At 35.6% G+C, this 25,485-nt stretch overlaps 3 protein-coding genes and 1 long non-coding RNA gene across 4 annotated transcripts in view; 2 read left to right on the forward strand and 2 right to left on the reverse strand.

Moving 5' to 3' along the window:
• Nucleotides 1–6,762, forward strand: part of LOC107590845 (dynamin-1-like protein) — a 37,917-nt gene extending 31,155 nt beyond the window's left edge. The window contains exons 5-15 of the mRNA XM_016279765.1: nucleotides 170–301; nucleotides 394–600; nucleotides 965–1,085; nucleotides 1,350–1,505; nucleotides 3,427–3,516; nucleotides 3,599–3,691; nucleotides 3,799–3,852; nucleotides 4,439–4,597; nucleotides 4,753–4,862; nucleotides 4,937–5,096; nucleotides 5,986–6,762. Of these exons, the coding sequence (XP_016135251.1) occupies nucleotides 170–301; nucleotides 394–600; nucleotides 965–1,085; nucleotides 1,350–1,505; nucleotides 3,427–3,516; nucleotides 3,599–3,691; nucleotides 3,799–3,852; nucleotides 4,439–4,597; nucleotides 4,753–4,862; nucleotides 4,937–5,096; nucleotides 5,986–6,042 (1,339 nt within the window). The 3' untranslated portion in view covers nucleotides 6,043–6,762. The remainder of the gene's footprint in view (nucleotides 1–169; nucleotides 302–393; nucleotides 601–964; nucleotides 1,086–1,349; nucleotides 1,506–3,426; nucleotides 3,517–3,598; nucleotides 3,692–3,798; nucleotides 3,853–4,438; nucleotides 4,598–4,752; nucleotides 4,863–4,936; nucleotides 5,097–5,985) is intronic.
• Nucleotides 6,763–7,062: 300 nt separating this feature from the next.
• Nucleotides 7,063–10,934, reverse strand: tnnt2d (troponin T2d, cardiac). The gene is made up of 12 exons (XM_016279722.1): nucleotides 10,842–10,934; nucleotides 10,673–10,719; nucleotides 10,528–10,535; nucleotides 10,193–10,217; nucleotides 10,050–10,107; nucleotides 9,848–9,964; nucleotides 9,547–9,624; nucleotides 9,113–9,226; nucleotides 8,892–9,004; nucleotides 7,605–7,695; nucleotides 7,365–7,402; nucleotides 7,063–7,261 (listed from the first exon to the last, which is right to left on the reverse strand). The coding sequence occupies exons 2-12, from the start codon at nucleotides 10,708–10,710 to the stop codon at nucleotides 7,216–7,218; spliced, it is 726 nt and encodes a 241-aa protein (XP_016135208.1). The 5' UTR covers nucleotides 10,711–10,719; nucleotides 10,842–10,934; the 3' UTR covers nucleotides 7,063–7,215.
• LOC107590812 (uncharacterized) lies at nucleotides 7,371–9,482 on the forward strand. Its single transcript, XR_001609827.1, has 3 exons — nucleotides 7,371–7,580; nucleotides 7,659–7,716; nucleotides 9,422–9,482. It is a non-coding gene; the product is annotated as an uncharacterized lncRNA (long non-coding RNA).
• A 3,052-nt stretch (nucleotides 10,935–13,986) lies between the features above and the next one.
• Nucleotides 13,987–25,485, reverse strand: part of LOC107590809 (non-muscle caldesmon-like) — a 29,551-nt gene continuing 18,052 nt past the window's right edge. Inside the window, exons 3-16 of the mRNA XM_016279721.1 lie at nucleotides 23,024–23,143; nucleotides 21,605–22,043; nucleotides 21,441–21,485; nucleotides 20,235–20,276; nucleotides 20,053–20,126; nucleotides 19,693–19,951; nucleotides 18,582–18,713; nucleotides 18,426–18,469; nucleotides 18,269–18,344; nucleotides 18,052–18,192; nucleotides 17,817–17,939; nucleotides 15,999–16,067; nucleotides 15,215–15,248; nucleotides 13,987–14,250 (exon numbers count right to left, since the gene is read on the reverse strand). Coding sequence (XP_016135207.1) covers nucleotides 14,237–14,250; nucleotides 15,215–15,248; nucleotides 15,999–16,067; nucleotides 17,817–17,939; nucleotides 18,052–18,192; nucleotides 18,269–18,344; nucleotides 18,426–18,469; nucleotides 18,582–18,713; nucleotides 19,693–19,951; nucleotides 20,053–20,126; nucleotides 20,235–20,276; nucleotides 21,441–21,485; nucleotides 21,605–22,043; nucleotides 23,024–23,143 — 1,612 coding nt within the window. The 3' untranslated portion in view covers nucleotides 13,987–14,236. The remainder of the gene's footprint in view (nucleotides 14,251–15,214; nucleotides 15,249–15,998; nucleotides 16,068–17,816; nucleotides 17,940–18,051; nucleotides 18,193–18,268; nucleotides 18,345–18,425; nucleotides 18,470–18,581; nucleotides 18,714–19,692; nucleotides 19,952–20,052; nucleotides 20,127–20,234; nucleotides 20,277–21,440; nucleotides 21,486–21,604; nucleotides 22,044–23,023; nucleotides 23,144–25,485) is intronic.

The following is a 25,485-nucleotide window of genomic DNA, read 5'->3' on the forward strand; positions in this document are numbered from 1 at the left end:
TATATATATATATATATATATATATATATATATATATATATACAAACATAAATAAATATATATATATATATATATTTATTTATGCATGTATAATTACAGTAAAATATTGATTGTTCAAATTGATATACAAAACATATACAAAAAAAGATGACTAAATGTCTTAATACAGGAGTCAGCTGGATATCAATAATAAGAAATGTGTGGCAGACTCCATCCGTGATGAGCATGCCTTCCTGCAGAAGAAATACCCCTCCCTCGCCAACAGAAATGGAACCAAGTATCTCGCCAGAACATTAAATAGGTGAGAGTTTAAGCTTGAAACATAATATTTCATTAATTTTGCTGAGCATATCTGCTTTTTGAAGTATTAAAATCCTATTTTTTCCCCACCAGGTTATTGATGCATCACATTAGGGACTGTCTACCAGAGCTGAAGACACGTATCAATGTTTTAGCAGCTCAGTATCAGTCCCTGCTCAGCAGCTACGGCGAGCCGGTAGAGGACATGAGCTCCACCCTGCTGCAGCTCATCACAAAGTTCGCCACTGAGTACTGCAACACTATTGAAGGAACGGCCAAATACATTGAAACTGCTGAACTGTTAGTTCCTATTTTCTTCCAGTCACTCAAATAAAGTTGTTTAATTTGCTATTTACTCTACCATTCAAAAGTTTGGGCTTGGAACAATTTTTTTTAAATGTTTTTGAAAGAAGTCTCTTATGCTCATCAAGGTTTTTATATGATCAAAAATACATTAAAAACAGTATTATTATGAAATATTATTACAATTTAAAATAACTGTTTTCTTATTTAATATATTTCAAAATGTAATTTTGATCAGTTGATCAATTTAATGCATCCTTGCTGAATAAAAGTATTGATTTCTTTCAAATAAAAACATCTTGCTGATCCCAAACTAGGTGGTGTTAGTGCTAACCATAGTTGTTTGTTCTAATATTTGTAGGTGTGGTGGTGCAAGAATTTGTTATATTTTTCATGAGACGTTTGGTAGGACACTGGAGTCGGTCGATCCTCTTGGAGGGCTTACAACCATAGATGTACTCACAGCTATTAGGAACGCTACAGTAGGTTTTGCAGTGAATATTTGACTCTCGCATCCTTTTTATAATTTGAATTTAGTCCCGTCTGTACTTGTATGGATATAAAATAGAGACTGCAGCCAGCTGTGCTCTGCATTGAGCTGCAGGTTTCTATTTGAGCAAAACTCCTTTGAGGAACCTTTCATTATTAGAGTGATTTAAAGAGGCTCTTGTATAACACTGTTGAGCTAGATAGTATGAAGTGTATATTTCTGTAGTTTGTAATGTAGATGTTGTGTGTTTCCTCAGGGTCCCCGTCCTGCACTGTTCGTGCCTGAGGTGTCGTTTGAGCTGCTGGTGAAGAGGCAGGTGAAGCGTCTGGAGGAGCCCAGTCTGCGCTGTGTGGAGCTGGTGCATGAAGAGATGCAGAGGATCATTCAGCACTGCAGCAACTACAGCACTCAGGTAGACTGATCGATTGTTGGTCTGCATATACATGTTGTTCTTTGCCTGTTGCATCATGTCTCGCTTTTTTCCCCACAAAAAAACTGTTTTTCCACTGTTATATACAGTACATCAATTAAGGCCTGTTCATGCTAAGAACAATAACTGAATAGCAAAGTCAGCATCATGAATATAACAATAATGACACCAAGGAACAATGTCATTGGAATCACTTTCAGTGTTGTTTATCCAACTAATGAACAATAAAACCATTGATAAACATTCCTCTAACTCTAAAGAGCTTAAGCAATATAACTGCAGCACTTAGCATGAACAGAATTTTGGTGTGGATGCTAATAGAGTTAGGGTTACACCGTGTCTACACCGGACGCGACAGTTGTCATGTCGTGCAGCAACAGCTAAAGTCTGTCTACACTGGATGTGACAGCGACTGTTGAAAATCATTTGAAATTTGTGTCAGTACGTCATAAATAGAACGCGGCAGCTGTTTACTGCCGGGGATTTGTCGTGTTGCGCCGCGCCACATCACTGATTATAATGGGTTCTATAGTATTTTGTCACGCCGCGCCCTTCGCATCCGGTGTAGACACAGTGTTATAGGTGTGAATGCCCCTTTAGTGATGGCCAAGGCAATATTTGCTCATATTGAGATTAACGCTATTGCGAATAACTGTTTGATTGGCCGATTAAAAAAAAAAAAAACCTTCCTACCTACCACCTAGTGTCAGTTTTTTTAATTTTGAGTTAATACTGTGTCAGTTTAAAGGACGTGTTGATCTTAAATATATCAATTTTGTGTGCTTATTTTGCGTATTTTCCATGTAGTTTTAATTTAGTAATTATTAAGTGCAAAATTAAATGTTTATTGTACAACTATTTTCTCTTGGTCGTTTCATATCTGTATATGCTACATATTTACATCCAACACTCAAATATAATTTCTGATACTTAGTGATTAGATTAGTTTAAAAAAAAGAAATGTATATATTAATACTATTATAGTTTTATTAGCATTGTTTTATTTTTTGTAATTTTTATGAATTATACTGTTATATTTTTCTTACTACTATTATTATAGTTTTTGTTTTATCATCATTTTCATTTTTGTGACTTTCTACTAATAAATATATTATATTATTATATAATATTAATATATTATTTTTATATCATTCTGTATTATTAATTTTACCAGTATTGTTTGATTTGTGTGTGTGTGTGTAGTTTATTAGTGTTATTATTATTTTATAATTATTATGTTTAATTTTATATATATTATAGTAATTATACTAAGCTTATTATTTGGAAGCCTGTTTCCGCCACTGAATAAAAAAATTAAAAAGGTAATTGCAACTTTTTATCTCACAATTCTGACTTTTTTTCTCATAATTGCGTGATACAAACTCGTAATTCTGACTTTTTTTCTCAGAATTGCGTGATATAAACTCGCAATTGATAGTTAAAAAGTCATAATTGTGAGATATAAACTCGCAATTCTGAGAACATATCAGTCTTTTTCCCTCCTTCAAAATTAGACTTTAACTCGCAATTGTGAGAAAAAATTCAGAATTGCACGTTTTTATCTCACAATTGTGACTTTATAACTTGCAATTGCGAGTTTATATCTCACAATTCTGTGAAAAAAAAAGTCAGAATTGTGAGATAAAAAGTCGCAATAACCTTGTTTTGTTTTATTCAGTGGCTGAAACGGGCTTCCATATGATTATGAAGCTAAAGAGTACAAAATTAAATGTTTATTAAACAAATTTTTACTTCTACATTACAGTGTTAGACTTTTCTTATCCAACATTTTCTTCATCCAATAGTCAAATATAATTGCTGGTAGTTAAATGATTAGATGGTTTTATCAGCATTGTTTGAATTTCTTTTTGCGATTTTTATTTTATTGACGTTTCTTTCCTAGGAGCTGCTTAGGTTTCCAAAGCTCCACGATGCCATAGTAGAAGTGGTCACTTCTCTTCTCAGGAAGAGGCTACCAGTCACCAATGAGATGGTTTGTTTTAGTTTTTTTCTCTCATGCTTTTAATGTGCATGATGTGTATCTTCTCTAAATGAGTGTTTACGCTGTGCTCCAGGTTCACAATCTTGTGGCAATTGAGTTGGCTTATATCAACACCAAACACCCAGACTTCGCAGATGCCTGTGGGCTCATGAACAACAACATTGAGGTTTACAGATTTTTTAATGACTGATGATTTGATTTTGATTTACGACCGAAATGCATTGATTAGAACATGTTTCAGTGTGAAGTCTATTCTTGTTGTCTTCGTAACAGGAGCAGAGGCGTAACCGAATGAGAGAGCTTCCCTCAGCGGTGCCCCGTGATAAGGTATCATGTTAAATCATCAGGGGATATATTGTATATTTCTCACAAGAAAACGTGACGGGCTGCTATTTGCAATGTTCTTTTGTTCTCTTTTCCTCTCTAGAAATTCTAGAAAGTCTCTAGAATTAGTTCAAAACCTGCTGCCTTCGTCTCTAGCTGACTAGTCTCTTCTCTTCCGGTCTCTCTCTGTAGTCCTTAAAAGGTCCTGGTGGGCAGTTAGTGTCTCCCACCGAGCAGCCGCCTGCTGAGGGCGATGGCCCTAAGGTCTGTGGCGCCCCCTGTGTGTAGGGGCAAAGCCAATCTAATGATTTTACTCATCAGGATCTTCTCAAACTTCTGTTGTGTGTTTGCTGTGTTGATATTAAGGTTGATTTTGAAGACCCTGGACAACTGCTGCTGTTTTTTGCAGTTGTATCTTTTCAGTTTAAGGCTATAATTGGTGTTTTATGTGTGAACCGTTGTGTGCAAACGTTAAGTTTGAAGCCTAAAAACAATATGTAAAACCCCAATGGACTGCATGGGAAGGTGCATGAATCACTAGTGGCTGACTGTTCAGTCCTGTGGTGGTGTTCTTGTTTGTGCATCTCAGATGGCTGGAGGAGCTCAGGGGGAGCAGGAAGGAGGATCTGGGACTTGGAGAGGTATGTTGAAGAAAGGAGACGAAGGCCAGGGCGAAGACAAGACTAAACCACAGAGCTCCGTCCTCGCCAGCCCTCAGAAAGGATACGCAGTGAACCTGCTTGATGTGGTGAGTCCATAAAACACAAATACATTTGATTGTGCCACAGAAATGACTTAAAATGAGTAAATAAAGAGCACAAAAAGCGTTTGTGCTCTCTTTGAGAGCTGTTTGCTAACACGGTCACAATGAATTAGTGTTAATTTGTTCTGAACTTCGGCCAGCCCGTGCCGGTCGCCCGGAAACTGTCTGCTCGTGAGCAGAGGGACTGCGAGGTCATCGAGTGTCTCATCAAGTCGTATTTCCTCATTGTCCGTAAAAACATCCAGGACAGGTAGATGCCACGTGAATCAGTTTCTGGTTTCATGTTTTAAGCAGATTGCTCATTCTGTTTCTCTGTCTCTGCAGTGTACCAAAGGCTGTGATGCACTTCCTGGTTAACCATGTGAAGGACAGCTTACAGAGCGAGTTAGTGGGGCAGCTGTATAAACCCGCCCTGCTGGACGACCTCCTCACAGAGTCAGAGGACATGGCCCAGCGCCGCAATGAAGCCGCAGATATGCTGAAGGTAACGGCAGCAGTAATAATCTGTATAATTAGTAATAACGTATATTAAAGTAAAAATGTTTGTAATTCTATGAATTTACAATAATAAATGTATATTAGTCTAACATGTTTAGTAATGTAGTCGTTACATTTATATTAATAATACTACTAGTAATTTACTATTAAACAATATTAATGAAATTATAATTAACAATGTATAATTAGTAATAATAATGTATATTAAAGAAAAATGTGTTGTAATGGAGAGTAGCCTTTACAATAACATTTAATTGTTAATAATAATAATAATTATTATTATTTAATAATTATATATATATATATATATATATATATATATATATATATATATATATATATATAAAAAAATAATAATAATAATTATTATTATTATTAACAATTAAATGTTATTGTAAAGGCTACTCTCCATTACAACACATTTTTCTTTAATATACATTATTATTACTAATTTAATAATGCTACAAATAATCCATCGTTATTTAAGATTAAATAATTATTTAATATATTATTAGTTATTTTGTATTAATATAAAATGTGTAGTAATGCAGAGTAGCCTTTATATTACAATAATATTAATTGTTAATAATAATGTATTATCATGTAAGAATTATATATAAATAAAATTAGTCCTTTTCATTAATATTATTTGTTAATCATGAATATTACTTTATTATTATTATTAATTATATAGTATTAAATAATAGCTTTATATTTTTTCATTATTGCTATCATTACTTATTATTTTTAATTAATTAAAACAATTAATATTTAATGTAGAGGCTAATTTAAACTTTGAATTATATGTTTTATCATATTATATGATGAGAAATTTTCAACTCTTTTTAAACTTATATCCTCTCCTCTACCCCTAGGCCTTGCAGAAAGCCAGTCATGTGATCGCTGAGATCCGAGAAACACACCTGTGGTGAAGTCCAGCTGATGTACAGCCCCTCTCCCTTTCACTCGAACCCTGCGGTCTGCGTCAGCCTCGTCTCTCTTCTGTCTGGATTTCACAGACAGCCAACTTGAAAAATGCACTGGTGTCAGTTAGTGTGTATTGAATATAATCTTATGTACTCAACGGACTCTTCTTTAAATACACTGAGGGCAGCACATATCACTTCACACCTGCACACGTCCCATTCTGTGATCTCTCTCATGTATGTAAGCAGACACATGATGTACGCTGCAGATAATGTGTGGCCTGTTAAAGGACTGTGTGTCCCTGATCTAGCCTAAATTAAAGGTAGTGATACAAACAAATTAAAGGGTTTGTCATGATGTTGTGGCTTCATTTGCAACTTTTGGTATGATTGGACATTTGCGAAAGTGCACTCAGTAATATTTTCATGTATTTCTGTTCGATATAGCCATCAACTTTGGATTATATTGACAATGTTGCAGGATCACACAAAAATGTATTCTGAAAATAATTACAGGGGCTACCAAGATAAAGTGAGAAGCATTTGACTGGTCATGTGATCTCAACTTGGTTACCCCTATATAAGGGTGACATGCTCAATGTAAATAAATCCCCTTTTATTAGACTGTTGATAGTGAGTCTACATGATTCGAAACATAAGCAGCACTCATCTCTTTTGTGTGAATGTATAAAACTTTTTTAATAAAACCAAAATTACTAGATGCACCTTTAATTTCATAGTGTCATTTGTTCATTTTTCTATTTTTGGTCATATAAAATTAATGGTGAGGGAAACTTTTGATTAATGTAGTTTAATTCAATGTTAGTGTTTTTATCTGCACCTATAATATTCACACATACCCGTTCATTTTATGGTGTACTGCAACTATATTATATTTACTGTTACATATTAATAATAATACAATATGTTGCTGATATAATTTCATAATCACAGACTAAATATTTTTATTTGATTAAATAATATAAACATAAATGGAGTACACTGAAACTAACAGTAAGTGCTAATATTTATTCATGGCAAAAAAAAATAAGCAAGAGACTGCAAACCAAAAATGTACAGCCAGAGCATTTTTATATGTTCTGAATAATGACTTTTAAATAACTTCAAACAAAACTAATGCAGGAGGACAGAAATTCCTCTCATGTGTGCTGTCGACGTCTATCTCAGCCTTCCTCCCATCTTGCCTTTGCCGCGTCCCTTGGCACTAAGAGAGAAAAGCAAGAGGTTAAAATTAGTTTTTGGCCTCACATCTGAACATGGTTCAACACTCTAAGTGGTTAGTGAGATTTCAAGCTTGTGATTTATACCTCTGGTGATCCTGGACGCGGGCAAGGAGTTGATTTATCTGTGAGAGACAGAAACGTGACAGTTGAGTGCTAACAGGATACAGTGATAATGAACACAACCTAATTACCTCAGACCACACTCCAGCTGTTCAACGTGAACTGGATTTTGTTAAACTGTCAATGACTCAAAAATTGGGTCTGGCAGAAGCTCCGTAACGTCTCAAAAGCAACTTGAAAGTAACAAAGGAAGTTATCACTTACATCGTATTTCTGGTGTTTCAGTTTCTCGTTCAGATCGTACTTTTCTGCTTCCAGCTGCATCAACCACTGCCAAAATTCATTGGCTTTATCACTGCAAACAGAGACACAAATGGTAAGATTGACACAGAACGCGTTCCACTGGGTTGTTTTTAAATTCTTTTTCATCGCCTAGTTGCAGTTATAGTTCGAAAAACGCGTTTCGAGACGTTCTTTTCCCGTTCATCTCGTTTTTGAACGCAAGGAAGCGTTCAGCGCGAATGGCCACTATTACTACAAGTGTTTTTGTGTGTGTGTGTGTTTTTTTTTTTTTTCATTTGATAGCCTACTAGTTGTGTAGGTTCTACTGTAATAGTAACCATTTCGTAAAACGCTGTTCAAGACGATGTTCTTTTCTATTAGCGTTTTTAAACGCAAGAACAAGTGGGAATGGCCCAAATTATTAATCAGCGCCAATAATATGCATATAAATAATAAGTATTTAGATAAAACTAGATAAAAAAGTTTGTCAAGACAAACTTTAAATTGGCTTGAGAAAGCCGGACCAGAAAGTTTGAAAAGAGATTGAAAAGTTTAAGAAGTTTATAAAAAGTTTTAAGTTTGATGGTTTTCAGTCTGCAATAGTTTGAAGTTTAAAGTAGTTTTAAAAGCTTAAAGTTTGAATGTTTTGAAGGCTTTAGATAGAATCAGACTGAAGATAGATAGATAGATAGATAGATAGATAGATAGATAGATAGATAGATAGATAGATAGATAGAATCAGACTGAAGATAGATAGATAGATAGAATCAGACTGAAGATAGATAGATGGACAGAATCAGACTGAAGATAGATAGATAGATAGAATCAGACTGAAGATAGATAGATAGATAGATAGATAGATAGATAGATACAATCAGACTGAAGATAGATAGATATTTAGATGGATAGATGGCAGAATCAGACCGACGATAGATAGATAGATAGATAGATAGATAGATAGATAGATAGATAGAATCAGACTATAGATTGATAGATGCAGCTGCTAGAATACCAGTGTTTTTGCTAAGGTTTTGCTATTCGGTTGCTAGGGTACTTTGGGTGGTTACTAGAGCGGTTGCTAGGGTACAGATCAGTCTGAAGATATGGGCTGAGTTTGGAGTCTGTAGAGTTAAAGCTCTAGGAGGAGTTAGAGTTGATCATTTTAGTCTCAGAAGAAGAAGAAGAAGAAGAAGTTTAAAAAGCATTTCAGTAAATTGGCTTTCACAAGCCAACTCAATAATATGTGCCAATATATAAAAGCTTTTGTACTTGAGTTTGTCGTCACTCAGATGATCAATGCTCAGTGGTTTTCGGCGATCAGCCAGGATCTTCTTCTTTTTCTCTCTTTCGGTCTGCTTCTTTGCACCTTTGCGTCCTTCACCCTTTAGTTCAGCAATAATTATAATATTAATGAAAGAGACTGCGTAACATTATCATGTAACTTCAAATATTTAGACATTTACAGTGTTTATATGTTGGTAAACACTGACCCTTTGCTGTGTGCCACCATACTGGTGGGTCATATTAGTAAGAGCTTTCTTCTTCTTGGCATCATCATCCTGCTTCTTTCTCTGCTCTTCCAGCTCCTTCCTCTCTCTCTCTTCCTGTCAACAATTCAGATCATAGGTTTCATCTCTGTTATAAGCATGTAGTTCATCGTTTCACTTCAATGGCTGAGCAAAAAATCAGTTAAATCTAAATTGAAAGTTTTGTAGAAATTATCCAGTAGCATGTAAAATGCATTTGTTTGACTATACAAGGAGAATTTTGTTAACATCCTCAACAAATGTGATTTAAAGGTGTAAATTCAGGACTAGTTTGGTGTCATTGGTGGAAGGTGTTTCAGTAGGCAGCTGGTGTAGTTTAGCAGGTGTCTGAGCAGAAGATGGCAGGCGTTGACAGTCAGAATGTGACAGGAACTCACAGTGAGTCTGGCCTGACGCTCTTTCTCTCTCTCTGCTCTTTTTTGCTGCTGCTCGGCTCTCTCCGCTCGCCTCTTCTCCTGTTCAAACACATATTTACATACTTCTGCTCGTAAGTTTATGTACCTCTTGCAGGATCTGCAAGATGTTGATCTTGTTTAAAACAAAAATTAGAATACCTCTTTTCGACTTTCATATTTAACAAAATTTTAAAAAAGGATGCAAACCTATAAGAATTACTGTCTACTGTCTATGCAAGACATTTACATCAGCAATAAACAACATTTATGAGGAAGCACTCACAATTCTGTTGACCAGAGCAATGAGTTCCTCTTCATCTTTCTGTCTCTGGAGGAAATGAGCCTCTATAAGAGACTGTAGTTCTGCTAAATCCTTCTCCTGACGCTTTTTTTGGATGTCCTGCCACACACACACACACACAATTGATACAGGTGGTCTAAAAACGAGAGAGGTGTGTGTTTAAAGAGAAAAATCTCCTACTTACATCAAAATCTACTTTGTCTCCCTCTGGAATTTTTGGTGCTTGGATATTTGATAGATATCTGAAGATAAAAGATTGAGCCTTTAAAAAAAGTTGTATTCTGGCTAATAATTATAGGCTCTGTACAAGAGAACAATGGGACTTACTTTGGTTTGGACTTTGAGTCATCTACTGTAATTGGAGAAAGAGGTGAATAGTGTGAATAGAATAGTAACAATAAATACTTTTTTTTATGTTATTAAAAATAATAAGAATTAGTATAGGCAATATCAAATTGCCTATACTTTCAGGCAATTTGATTGCCTAAAAATCAAAATGCATTTTTCACAAATTTTGCTCAAATAAGGTGTATTCTGTTTGTTGGTAATTATACTTGGTGCAAACCATGTATGCCAGTGTAAATGTATGTAAATAGCCACTGGCATTATAATAAATAACTAAATAAATTAATGTTAAATTAAAATATTAAAATATACAATACCTTCCTCCCTTTTATAAAATGAGATCAAACACAAACAAAGAGACAAAAGATTTGTAAGTGAAAATATGATGCATTTTTATCATAATAAATCATGCAAATAAATTATAAAGTATTGCAAACTTTGGAGTAAAAGACTGTTACTCACTGAACTCCCTCATCCATCACATCTTCTGTGTCAGACATGACTATAAACTACGTCAAAGATTAAATGCAGGATACATTAGAAACATTGTTAAATGCAACACCTATACCAAAATACATCCTGTTCATTATTCCCACAAGGCAGGGATTTGGTAGGAATAGATAACTCTTACCTGGGTTGTGTGTGGATCTCAGAGATCTCAGGAGCCACTCTCTTTTCGAGCGCAGTGTTAGAGCAGCGGGCCTCAGTCTCAAGGCTAACATACTAACACACCACGTGATCACATTGGCCTCTCATTGGCGTGCACTGAAAGCCTTCGTCTATTGTTAGACTGTCAGATGCATTTCAGTAAAGTTCTAAAACCAAACATTCTCTGTGACCTGCCTTGTTTTATCACACAATGAAAACCAATCCATTCAAAGAAAGAAGCAGACAGCTTGTCTCAAATAACAATGAGTGCAGTACAAGAAACACACAGAGGCAATCTGTGCATGTATCACTACTTTACTGTGAAAGCTTGTTTGACAATACAACAATTGTACAGTTGCTGAGATCATCAATGATAGTCTGAACTGTCATAGTAGGAAATACTTGATTGATATTTTGAAAGAGTTGAACTATATTACTACCAAAATGATTTATAATGCTATACCAGTAAGATTGTTAAGATGTAGTGTTTGTAGCATGACTTTGAGACTCCCAAGTGCAAAGCATATGATTGAAAGTCATAAGGCAAAAGCAGTATTGCATTTTTCACTAATTTTGCTCAAATAAGGTGTATTCTGTTTGTTGGTAATTATACTTGGTGCAAACCATGTATGCCAGTGTAAATGTATGTAAATTAGGGATGCACGATATATCGGCCACCATATCGGTATCGGCCCATATCGGCTCATTTTTTCTGTTATCGGTATCGGCCTGATAAGAAAATTTGGCCGATATCTTAAAGCCGATAAATAATGCATTATTTCCTTCATGTTAAATTAAAATATTAAAATATACAATACCTTCCTCCCTTTTATAAAATGAGATCAAACACAAACAAAGAGACAAAAGATTTGTAAGTGAAAATATGATGCATTTTTATCATAATAAATCATGCAAATAAATTATAAAGTATTGCAAACTTTGGAGTAAAAGACTGTTACTCACTGAACTCCCTCATCCATCACATCTTCTGTGTCAGACATGACTATAAACTACGTCAAAGATTAAATGCAGGATACATTAGAAACATTGTTAAATGCAACACCTATACCAAAATACATCCTGTTCATTATTCCCACAAGGCAGGGATTTGGTAGGAATAGATAACTCTTACCTGGGTTGTGTGTGGATCTCAGAGATCTCAGGAGCCACTCTCTTTTCGAGCGCAGTGTTAGAGCAGCGGGCCTCAGTCTCAAGGCTAACATACTAACACACCACGTGATCACATTGGCCTCTCATTGGCGTGCACTGAAAGCCTTCGTCTATTGTTAGACTGTCAGATGCATTTCAGTAAAGTTCTAAAACCAAACATTCTCTGTGACCTGCCTTGTTTTATCACACAATGAAAACCAATCCATTCAAAGAAAGAAGCAGACAGCTTGTCTCAAATAACAATGAGTGCAGTACAAGAAACACACAGAGGCAATCTGTGCATGTATCACTACTTTACTGTGAAAGCTTGTTTGACAATACAACAATTGTACAGTTGCTGAGATCATCAATGATAGTCTGAACTGTCATAGTAGGAAATACTTGATTGATATTTTGAAAGAGTTGAACTATATTACTACCAAAATGATTTATAATGCTATACCAGTAAGATTGTTAAGATGTAGTGTTTGTAGCATGACTTTGAGACTCCCAAGTGCAAAGCATATGATTGAAAGTCATAAGGCAAAAGCAGTATTAGCAAAGCAACATGTTATAAAGCATTACATCATGAGTGCAAAATCAACAGGACATCTGAATCTCCATGCAGATGAAACTTCAGAGGGAGAATAGGAAGTTTTACTTTTTTTTCTTAAAATGTACATTTTTTAATAATGCCATAATCAAGGCTATAGATGCAGTCTAAAGAAAGATGCAGTCAAATTTAGTGTTGTTTGGCAAATATTCATGAACAAAATCCTGCCTTTTCATTAGGATTCCATGCAATCTGGAAGTTCGCTTAAGAGCAAAAGATTGACCCACACAGATTTGACTTGGTTTGAAAGTGACTTCTGCATGAACTGTGCTTAATACATGTTCACACTATTGACAAAAGACAATTTTGTTAATGCTACTACATCTGTTTTAATGGTTACTGGTAGCTGTAATTGTATTATAATTGTTTATTATAATTTTATTTTCTGATGTAATAAAAAAGTAAATTGTTTATATAATTCAATAAGAAAATGAGATTTAAAAAAAAAGTTTTCATCTTATGGGATTCTGGACAGTAGGGACAAAATAATGCTAAATGCAAATAATAAAATTCAACTATATAATCATGCATAGTTATGAGAGCAAAATAAATAAGCGTATCAATGTTTAAAAGATAAGTGAAAACACTTTCCACTTAAACACTTGCGTCCAATCAAACTCTATAATGTGTTGGTGTAAATCCACCTGTCACTTTTTAATAATGTTTGATATTAAAGGGATAGTTCACCCAAAAATGAAAATTAATTACTCACCCTCATTTTGTTCCAAACCCGTAAGACCTTAGTTCATCTTCAGAACACAGATATTTTTGACGAAATCCGAGAACTTTCTGACCCTGCATAGACAGCAACGCAACTACCACGTTCAAGGCCCAGAACGGTAGTAAGGACATCATTAAAATAGTCCATGTGACATCAGTCGTTCAACCATAATTTTATGTAGCTACGATAATACTTTTTGTGCACAAAGAAAACTAAAATAATGACTTTATTCAACAATTTCTTCCCTTCTGTGTCAGTCGACAATACCACAATGCATTCATGTGCATTCCTCCCTTTGCAAACATGCCGCAGCGCATCCGGGTTCTACATCAGATTCTCCGGGTTCTACTCCTGCGTCAGAAGTGTCACATGCATGCGTTGTGGTACTGCCGTGAACGCGCGTCGAAGACTGACACAGAAGAGAATATATTGTTGAATAAAGTCGTTCTTTTGGTATTCATTGCACACAAAAGTGACTCTCGTAACTTCATTACTTATTAAGGTTGAACCACTGATGTCACATAGACTATTTTAACAATGTCCTTACTACCTTTCTGGGCCTTGACCATGGTAGAACGAAGGTCTTTACGGGTTTGAAACAACAAGACGGTGAGTAATCAATGACAGAATTTTCATTTTTGGGTGATTTTGGGTGATAGTTGGCAACTATCCCTTTAATACTTTAATATGTATTATTTGGCATGTGCATTCATGGTAATTTTAGTCAATTGAAATGTTTTAGTTTAAAGGGTTTTTAAACGTACAAAATGTTTATTTTGGTCTGTAAGTTGTCGCTTTATTTCCAATGTAAGATCTGTGTCCTGAAGTTGCAAAATCATGCACATTTAATAGATGCATCTTCCACTTTGGCTGATCTGGGATCCGTCGGATGTCTTTATTTTCTTGTTCCTGTAAAACATCAGGGAATACGTTGTTAATGTGCTAATGAGTTATCTAAAGAGACAGTACGAGCGAGTTACATTTGCTCTACATACGTCATGTGTATAACTCAGCAGGCTTTTTCAACACTTCCTCAAATACACAAAAGCAAATACATCAGCCGTCCACACCTGTTTCCAGTTAGAGAGTTAACACGTTGGTGCCGTGACCCAGACGAATACACACGACATGGTCTCAAGTTGTGCCACAAGTGCGACAAATACCTGGTACATTGTCATCTATGTCACTCTCAAGGACAAATTCAGCTGAAAGACCAGGAAAGGTAGCCGACACTAGCTTCTTTGCTAGCTTTTTCGCTAGTACCTTTGAATTAATAGTAATAAACCATAAAAACAGATTCCTGTCAGGACTCATGTGCTAGATTTGGGTGTTAAGGAGGTAATGTGACATAATGTGATACTTTTATCCTTTCTGTAACTCTGAATATTAAACAGCTTTGCTGTGTGACATCATGCTAATCCAGTGATTCATGCCCATGCAGTGGCACAACAGAACAGCTGCGGCAGGGAATGTGACACATCACAACACAATGCTACATGGGAGGCGCTGGGTGAAACAAACACGTTGGAATTATGCCTGACACGCCGGCGGTCGAATGCAGGAGAACAGGATCGGGGCTTTAAATAAAGCGTGGCATGATATGCGAACGAGAGATTTACGGTCTTGCTGGCCAGTTAGATTCATGACTTCAGACATTTGCTGTCGCCGCACCGTTAGTTTAAACACCTCCCACTGGCTGCTCCACCCTTTTTAGGTGTGAAGATATTTTGAAAAATTGCTTTTTTTGACCAATGAATGTCAATGTTATTTTTTTGACCCCATTTGATTTTCATTGCATGGACAAAAGCAGTTGAAACATTCTGCAAAATATATTTTGTGTTCCACAGAAAAAAACCCCACAAAGGTCACTCACCATTTGTGACAAATTTACTCTTGGCTGCGAACACCTGAAACAAAAAGCAACCCAATAAGTGTGTGATTTGAAAAAGTCCTGCACCTTCAACCCAATCTCTCAGGAAAATGTGACTATTTTACGAAATGGCGATTTTATATAAATGTGTACATTGTAAATTGTATGAAAATGTATGATTTTTTGAAAAAGTATTCATGAAGGTCCACCCCTAAACATAACCATCACTAGGGCGTGAGCAGATCGTACGAAAATGCATGAATGAGATCATATAAATTAGCTACCAATTCGTCAAAATGTAAAATAGAGATTGTGTTGGTATTTTGGTACTATTAAAGGTACAACTGTTAATAATATTGGGGGGAAATTATAATGAGAAACATTCTGGTGACAATATCTGAGAAAGGGATGATGGGATGCACCATTGTACATTAAACCTTTGTCATCCAGTCATATACAGTATAAAATTAACTAATGAGATGATACAGACCCTTCAAGATGAAAGCTCTTTTTGGAAACAGGGCCATTGCTTGAATTCATGAGTCCTGTGACCAATTTTAGGTCTAAAGACATGCAGGCTATTTGTAAAGTTGGTAGATGACCCAATAATTTGAGTAAAGTGAATAACAAACCATAAAATCAACTGGTATCAAACACCACTTAAGTTTTTCCTGTTACACCTCGAGATCTGTCAGTCTTTTCTGGGTCGGTCAAAGGAAACAATCAATGAAATAACTGACTTTAATGGACTTAAACATCATATGATGTTTCCACCCATTCAGCTTACCTTGGCAGGTGTGGAGCCCTTTGTTTCCCATGGGCCACGTGGTTTAGTGACCGCAGCTGGCTTTTGCTCCTTTCAAAACACAAAATTTACACCATCCCAATTAAATTTGCATACAGTAGGTTAATGGATTTTATATGAATGTTTTATGTAAAGTTTACCTTTCTAGAGGAGGTTTGAATAGGAGAAGAGAAAAAACAGCAGTGTGACAGGAAAGGGAAAAGGAAAATAAAAGGCCTCAGCTAGAGGAGTGGGAAGGAGATGGAGATAAAATCAGTAATGGAAAGATACAGGATCCTTTCAATAAAGTACCGAGACTGTTTCAGATGGCAATACCATTGTACAGAATGAATACTGTAAACATGTACCATGGTTTTTACATGGTATTCCAAGGTATTTCAAAGAATACTATAGTGTTATGTTAAGTGCTATGGCACATGCCCAAAAATCAATGGTACCCAACTTATTTATTAAAGATAGAACTATAAACATACATATATTTTAAAAATGATAAATTCTCACTATTAACTATCTATTAACTATGACTTTTGCCTCAAGATCCTAATTTGCTGCTCATTAATAGTAAGGTATTTTTTAAAATTATATATTTTTATTTATATTTTTATTTCTATATACTTTTTAAATCTAATCCACAAATGCAATACACTGAAGAATCACTGGAGGGCCACCTTGCACCATGCAGAATATAAAAGTGTTTATCTAAATTTACTTCAACTTGTGTGAAGCCACACTTCACTGTTCATGTGAACGTTTTGAATTCTATAATAGAAAATGTAGATACATAAATAAAGGCCATTCTCCCTAACGTCCTGTGGTCTATGAGCATAAAACACATTAAAACGGATACAAGTTCAAATGAAAAGAAAATCTAATTTATCTCAACTCTCATAAATAACTTTTAAAGAAATCCTCTCAGACACAGTATTCATGGCAAATTGTAGACTCTAACCACATCTATCAAAGTAGGTAAAATCTCCACAGAGAGGGTTGTCTGATGGTCATAGATTGTGTGTGAACAGGTCCACTGTAATCAATGTCTGATTCTTATATAGTTACTGGAGTCTCCAGTTCTCTTTTTAATGTATGTGTGTTACAGTATGAGTGACTCTGATCTTGAAGGCTGGTAAAAGAAGCTTAAAATAAACATAGAGCCATGAGTGAAATATAGCTCAGGAGAGAAGGTTGGAGCTGTGCCACATCAATGCAGAGCGACACTTGACCTTTCACTGATTTCTACAAAAACACTATTTTTTTGTTTCATGTCAAAGCATGAAAGGTTTCTAGGGCTGACAAAAACACTACTCCATTTCAAATCCATTAATTTTCAGTTCACAAGATCTCTGGTATCTCACCAGCTTTCCACTTCGTCAACAAGTGCGTTAAACAACCATTAGCTCCTCTCCACCTGAAGAGCATTTCCTATTTACTGCATTTCACTAAAGGCCGAGGTATATAGAAAAAAACCTTAGAAAATAGTTAGAAAATTAGAAAATTAAGCCTGGGCAAGTAAGTGAAATAAGTTTAAACTTAAGCATTAAAATGACTAAAAACTAAAATTGGTATAAAAATGAAATAAAACTGTATAGATATATTTAAAACAAATAATAATAAAATAACAAAATCAGATAAAAATGTCTAAAACTTAAACTAAATTTAAAATGAAAATCTAAAAATACATTTTAATTCAGAATATTAATAAATACTATAATATCATATAATTAATACTACAATAACACTGGCAGATGGACAGACAAAGATAAATAGATAGATAGATAGATGTAGACAAAGTGACAGACTCACTGTTTTGGCAGGTGGTTTTTCTGGTTCAGGAGCTGGTTTGGGTTCAGCAGGCTTGGGCTCTGGAGTCTTGGCTTTCCAGCTGTTAATGCGACCAGCCACACCGATGTTCAGCCCAGCTGTTTCCTGAGAGGACAGTGAAGAATTCATACTTTTGTTTGTCAGATTAATACGGCTTCATCTGCTTATTTCAGTGATCATGTACTAAAACTCTCTTCTCTCGTCTCTTCTCTTGTACCTTGGTGACCGGTGGGGGGCTTGCTGGACTCGGGGTGGGATTGACCACATTCCCCTTCTCCCACATACTCTTGATGCTCCGCAGGCCTTCAGCCACAGGTACATCCACAGGAGATTTGGGTGATTTGGTCACTTCTTTGGTCTGCTGAACAACAGATAAGAGTCTCAAACTGAGTTATAAATGACAGGTGGCTGCTCTAGTGTTTACAATTCCTCACCTGAACAGCAGAAGTGTATTGCTCTAGTCTGTTTCCAATCTTGCAAACTAATGGAGTGTGTGACGTCTTAACGGGACTGGTGTAAATAAACAACAGTATGAACTCAGTATATGCCAGACCCCAGTACTTGTTCGACTGTTGAGTAAACACTTCTTACCTTTTTAGAGCAGATTTGTTCAGAAATTCAGCTTTCTCTCCAATCTGTCACAGAATAGTATCATATAAAACACATTATTATAGTACTATGTTAAAAAAAGGTAATACTACAGTGCTTTTTTTTGTAAAAGTCAGAATAGATCATAGAGCCATTAACCTTTGCGGAGGCACCCTTCGGAGCGATAAATGGTGCTTTGCTCCCTTCTTTCGATGACTCCTTTTGTTTTTTTTTCTCGGCTGCCTCTGCTCTCCTTCGCTCAATCTCTTCCTTCATCTTCCTCCTCTCTTCCTGTTAATTTTAGTGATGAGAAGAAGACAAGGACAGCATACGTCTCACAAATAAAGTGTATGAGGGGCCGTTCACACAAAGTACGTTTGGTTTTCCACTGCACTACTTTTTCATTGTTTCTTTTTCATTAGACGGATGACTTTGACCTTTGCATGGCACTCCAAAAATGCTTCTTTTTTTTATTCCACTGGACTAGTTTAGTAATGTTTTTCAACATAAATTTGAGTTTAGATGTGTTTTTACATTCCACTACTTTTCAGTTGCTTTTCATACGTAAACTTACGTTAGACGGACACCTTTGACCATTGCTTGCATTGCACTCGTTTTGCACACAACTAAAAATATGGCCCTTAAATTAAGTTTTAGAAAACTTTTAGACTGCACTACTTTTATATTGTTTTTCAACGTAAATTTGAGTTAGATACGTTTTATGTTCCACTGCGTTACTTTTCAATTGCTTTTCTGCATAAACTTGCGTTAGACGGACACCTTTGCCCATTGCGCTTGCGTTCATCTCGTTTTGCACATAACTAAAAATATAGCCCTCAAATTAAAAGAAGTTTTAGAAAACGTTTAGAAAATAAATTTCAAGACATTGCGATTTTTTCCAACTCCATTGCACGCATCTCATGTTTTGTTTTGTTTTTTTACATTACAACATGTTGTGAACATCCCCTTAGTCTGCATCGATTTTAATTCTGGCACGTTTGATGCATTCCAATTTACATATTATTTGTATAGGATACTATGCCAGAATGAGAAAGTGAAAGTGTCCCAAATCATTTTTGAGTTTTAAAATCAAGAATTTGTGTGTGTGTGTTTTAGGCTATAGATGTGTTAAAAGAGTCACATCAAGTTGACTAAATACTGGCATACTGCATGTCTATATACTTAAAAGTACATACTTTACCAGCACAGTACATACTTAGTACGCATAATTAGTATGCAAATTAGCATTCGCACAACTTTCTTTTTCTACCTCCTCTTTGGCTTTCTTTTCTGCCAACTGCTGTTTCTTCTGCTTCTCTTCCTCCTCCAGAATCTTCCTCCTTTCCTCCCTCTTCTTCTTCAGCTCCTCGAGCTCGGCCTCGGCAGTTTGCTGCTTCTGCTTCATCTTCTGCAGCACCTCGCTGTCGGTCTCATTCCGCCTGCGCTTCAGCTCTTGGAGCTTGCGTTCTGCCTCCAGCTTGGCGATGGGATCTTGCTTTTCTGTGTCAGGGGAACGCAAGCTGGTGGGACTAAACCGTGAAGAAAAAATTTCTTTATATTCATTTTGGTTCTCCAAAAAAATCTGGGAATGCAAATAAAGTAAATTATGAAATGACAAATGAGTCTTTGCCTTAGTGTCTTCTCTGGTTTCTTGGCTTTGGCGGTGCTGTCAGCTACATCTTGTGGCTTTGTTGACACTTTCAGCTTTGAATGGAGAAACAATGAATATTATTTTATTCTCAGGTTGTGCTGTCATTCCATCAGTCATAAATGTTTTGGTAGAACTGTGATGGTATTTGGACATCAACTTACTCTGTCACGTAAAAAGGAAGGTTTTGGTTTTTCCTCTACAACCTAAAGAGATAAAAACAGGCCACCTTTATTTCTATTAGTGTTGGCAAGTGATTTTTATAATATAGGAATCAGTGGGTATAGCATGGAGAATTGACCACACCTCATGCAAATTACACAGCAAAAACAGAGCAAACACCAGGCAGTCTTGACAGAAATATTGTTTTCAGAACTGCATGTATAAAGCCAGTGATACAAGTAAGTGATATGTGATCAGAAATGGGTTAATCTCATGAAAACTTATCCAGGTGATTTTTAAGATTTTTGGTGCATTGTGACATTGACATTGACATTACTGTAATAAGTAATAAAATCAAGTTAAGTGTATTACAGTAAAATAATGTCAAACAAAAATAAACTGGCATAAATTAAATACAACACATCACATGTTTCATGAGATTGACGCAAAAACTGTGTCCATCCAGTCAAACCAAAAAGCGCATTAAAAGTGTGGGCTGTGCATAAAGTACATCTGTGATTTCTATGCATCACTCAGGCTAAGAGGTGAATACCTCCTCCTTCTTTGATCTGACTTTTTCTTCTACTTTGACCTTCGTTTCTTCAGCTTCTTTCTTCCATTTAGGCTTTTCCTCAACCTCTTTCTTTGGAGCCACGTGTCTCTCCTCAACCTTCTTCTTTGGTGTTGATGGTTTTTCTTCAACCTCCCTCTTCAGCTGTGGTTTCTCCTCTTCTTTCTTTGGGGCTTTGGCCTTCACCTCAACTTCCCTTATTGATTTTTTTGGTGTTTCTTCAACAGGTACATGGGGTTTCTCTTGCTCCTTCATAGGTTTCTCATCTTCCTTCTTCACTGGAGCTTTATCTTGAATTTGAACCTTCACCACAACAGGTTTTTCTTCGGGTTTCTTTACCTGTTCTTCTTTCTCCACCAGCTTTTCCTCTTCACTCTGTTGTTTAGTTGGCTGCACTATGACTTCCACCTCTATTTGGTCCTCTTCTGTTGGTTCTTTTCCTGATATTTGACTTTCATCTTCAACCTCTTTCTTTTCTAAATCTGCACTGGCTAAATCTGCATTTGTTTGTTCTTTAGTCTCTATATTAGTTTCTTCCTAAAAATATAACAAATAATTGAAAATATTTTCAGACTATAAATCAATTCAAAGGCCATTTTTGCGTTAAAAACCCAAGCAAATCCTTAGAATCTCATACCTCATTCAGTGCAGCTGGTTCTTTGGGTTTCTCCTCTGTGGATTTCTGTAACAAATGAAGTGTCAGAACAAACTAATATTGTAGAAACCACATGAAATGCGTTGCTAACATACTAAACGTTCATCATATGATGGAATGACAGCAAAAAATGTTGAGGAAATGACCTGTTCTCTGAGGTAGGACCTCTGTGGTCTATCTTCCTCTTCTGGTTCATCAGTCTTCTCAGGAGACTCTTTGGGTTCCTCTGCTGCTGTGACTGGCACTGGATCCTCCTTTTTTGTGATTGCCTCCTCAACGTCTACGCTGCTTTCCTTTATCTTTTCTTCCTCATTTTTCTCTTCCCTTTCCTTCCAAGAGTTGGTTTCTGAAGAAACATCATTTTGGGAGGACTCTTGTTCACCATTTCTACCACTTGGCTCATCCTCTGTGGTAGTGGTGACAGTTTCATCCGTGATGGTGGGATCAAGTTCCTTCTGTCTCTCCAAAGCTTCCATCATCCTTTTCTGTCTCCGCTCTTCTCTTTTGGCAATCCTCTCTAAGAGAGCCTGATCATCATCCTCCTCAGCTGGTGCCGAACTAGTGATCAAGGAGGACGTCTCTGTACTGAAAAGAACAACATTATCAGTATAGTCAAGTATTTATGTTATGAAAAGATTTGGCATTTTGTTTCAGGCTTTGGTTAAGTTTAGTATTGGTTGTTTTTTTGTTTGTTTTTACACTTTTTTACAAAGGGAGAGTTCACCCAAAAATGAAAATTCTGCATTAATTACTCACCCTCATGTCGTTCCAAAACCGTAAGACCTTTGTTCATCTTCGGAACACAAATTAAGATATCTTTGATGAAATTCGAGAGCTTTCTGACCCTCCATAGACAGCAATGCAACTGATATGTTCAAGGCACAGAACGGTAGTAAGGACATTGTTAAAATAGTCCATGTGACATCAGTGGTTCAACTGTAATCTTATGAAGCTACAAGAATACTTTTTGCGTGCAAAGAAAACAAAAATAAAGACTTTTTGACACAGGATATAGAACCCAAATGTGCTGCAGTTCTGTTTTCTTTGCACAAAAAAAAAAATTCTTGTAGCTTCATAAAATTACGGTTGAACCACTGATGTCACATGGACTATTTTGACGATGTATTTACTACCTTTCTGGACTTTGAATGTATCAGTTGCGTTGCTGTCTATGCAGGGTCAGAAAGCTCTTGGATTTCTTAGTTTGTGTCCTGAAAATGAACAAAGGTCTTACGGGTTTTGAGTGTGAGTAATTACCGACAACATTTTCATTTTTAGGAGAACTAACCCTTTTAATTTCAGCATTTAAAAAAAAACACATTTAATTTAAATCAGAATTTTAGTAAAGAACCGTTTTGTTTATAAAGAAACCTTACAAACAAATTCTTGTAAAGTTTTGTAAATAAATTCATATGTAGGCACAGTTTATATTTGTTGACAAATCTAATTTCAAGCATTTATACATAAAACTTTAGATCAAATACTTATCGTTTTAAAGATCATTAATAAGACTAAGCTTTGTTTTGTGCAAAATGCATGAGAAAACTGTTTTTGGATGGATCTACGTGTTAGTTTCTGTTATGGTGTTATTCGACTCCTCATTCTCCATATTGCGCAGGCGTTCCTGACGAGCTCGTCTCCGGCGCTCCCGGGCCGCTTCCTCATCATCATCGTGAGAGTTCATCCTGTAGACGCGGTGGGACACAGACATGTACAGTAAGTAAAGACTCTCATTCTTCAGTATGAACGCAGACAGACAATACTGACAGATATATGAATGCTTCTTGGCTCAGTGCTGAAAGAGTGTGTGAGAAACACACTTCATAAACTTTATATCACCCCGAAGAGTCAATAATGATTATACGAGCAAATGTGAGCTTGAAAATGAACCTACACAGAGTCTACTAAAAACATAAACAGATTTTTAGAAATTCCTCATATGTGAATACATTTATGCACAAAATGTACATATCTAGTCAACATTTATTTTTCTATTATTTATTTTTTAAATTAATTCAATTATGAATAAAATTGCAATTATAATATAAATTATTTTATATACCTATTTAAATAAAACTTTGGTCATGCTGAGAGTGGTTGTTCATTACAATATACAAAATATATTCTTACAAAACATTACAGTGGTGCTATGGTACAATAATGGTATTAAATGGAAATATCATTCTAATAAATGTTTTCTATAATATATAATATAATTTAAATGGTATAACCTTGGTATAACCATAGCAATACAATTCCAATACCAATACTTTTCAGTTGACTCAATTAGACCTTTAGATTCAGAAAAACAATTTCTTGTGTTTATTTATGCTTGGTTTGCCAGCTTGCTTAAGATACTGGTCAGACCCAAAACTGACTCAACTGTAATGAAATCTTTGAGGCATGGGAGTATACAGAGAGAGATCTGGACTGCAATCTGAGGGGAAAGCTTTGTTAGCATCCTAGCGTCATGGTAAATTAGCAAGATTGTAAACTTATGTGCCAAATGTACTGTTTTCCCTCAGAGTTGCCTCATTGTTGGGCTCAGATGTTCTCAAATTCTCCGTCTTGCCGTTGTAGTTGAACGAGTCCAACCTGGCTTGAGTTTGCCATGGCATGTTGGTGTTTATAAGGCAGTGAGAGCTCTTGAAATGGCCAATTGATGGAGGATGGGTTTTATTTTTTCCCCTTCTCCTCTTCACTTCCCTTCACAATCATTTGCAGATGTTGTAGATGGTAGAGAGAAACCCATAACAGGGACCGCAATTCTGTTTCTCCATCCCGAGACCAACAGCGGAAATCCGAAACAATCCGTTCCTCTCAGGGAGTTCCATATGAAAAAGGTCATCCAAAAAGACAGTCAGATGGAGTATCTGCGATTTTTAAGAAGTGTTGTTGGATTAATACAATAGCTTTCAGACCTCCAGTGCGGCAGGTTAAATGCAAGGAGAGATGGAGGGAGAAAGCTCACACTCCTGACAGATACTGAAACATTATGGCTGAATCTTGGAATAAAAGCAGCAGTCAAAACATTCCAAAGTCTGTGGAGTTTCCTTAACCTGCTGCAGAGAGATTCAGCACATGACAGGCCAGATTCCCATTGTATTGAAGACCAGGCTGCATTGCGTTTCTCAATAGCGTTGTAAACCTGAGTGGATCGTAGAGACTGCTGGTGCCAATGGGTTCTACAATCTACTTAGGTTTACAATGCTATTGGGAAGCATTAGGTAGTCAAAAATACATAGCTGTGCTAGTTTCATGTATTTCTTATCACTCTGTGGTCTCTTTCTTTTCACGTAATGAAATCATTTCAGCTTAAATTATTATTTATTTTCTATTTAGTTATAATGTATAGCCAGTCTGTCATTTTAGGTGAATAGATGATTATGTATAATATACTGTAAAAAAACAAACAAAAAACAAACAAACATATTTTAAAGATAAATGAATGAAAATTAATAAAATAAACATAAATTCAAACATCAAAAATCTAAATTACAACATTAAAAATTACATTTTAATGTGCCATATTATTTATAATTGAATATATGTCAATATTTAACTCTTTTTTTAAAATAAAATAGCAACAACATTTAGGTGAAAATCTATTACCTTCAACAAGACATTGCATGTACTTATACAATAAAGTATTTTTATTATACAAGTACATGCGTTTAATATTTCATGTCCATTTATTATAATACAGTTAGTCTGTCATGATAACAAAATAAACTCGTTCAGGGCGATAATAGACTGCTGCTTCTATGTTGTTATTATGTTATAATTACAGGACATCATCCACTTACATATTTCCTTTTTTTTCGGTGAACAGATGATTATGTATAATATACTGTAAAAAAAATCATAATTTTAAAGATAAAGAATGTAAAAATAAACATTAAAAATGAAAACATCAAAAACAAAAATGAAAACGTTCAAAATTTAACTTTAATGTGCCATATTGTAATATAAATTTGTCAACATTTGTTTAAAATAGGCTATTTTTTAAATATACATTGCAATAACA

Source organism: Sinocyclocheilus grahami, unplaced genomic scaffold, assembly GCF_001515645.1.
Source record: "Sinocyclocheilus grahami isolate Dianchi unplaced genomic scaffold, SAMN03320097.WGS_v1.1 scaffold133.1, whole genome shotgun sequence".
Classification (NCBI taxonomy): Eukaryota; Metazoa; Chordata; class Actinopteri; order Cypriniformes; family Cyprinidae; genus Sinocyclocheilus; species Sinocyclocheilus grahami.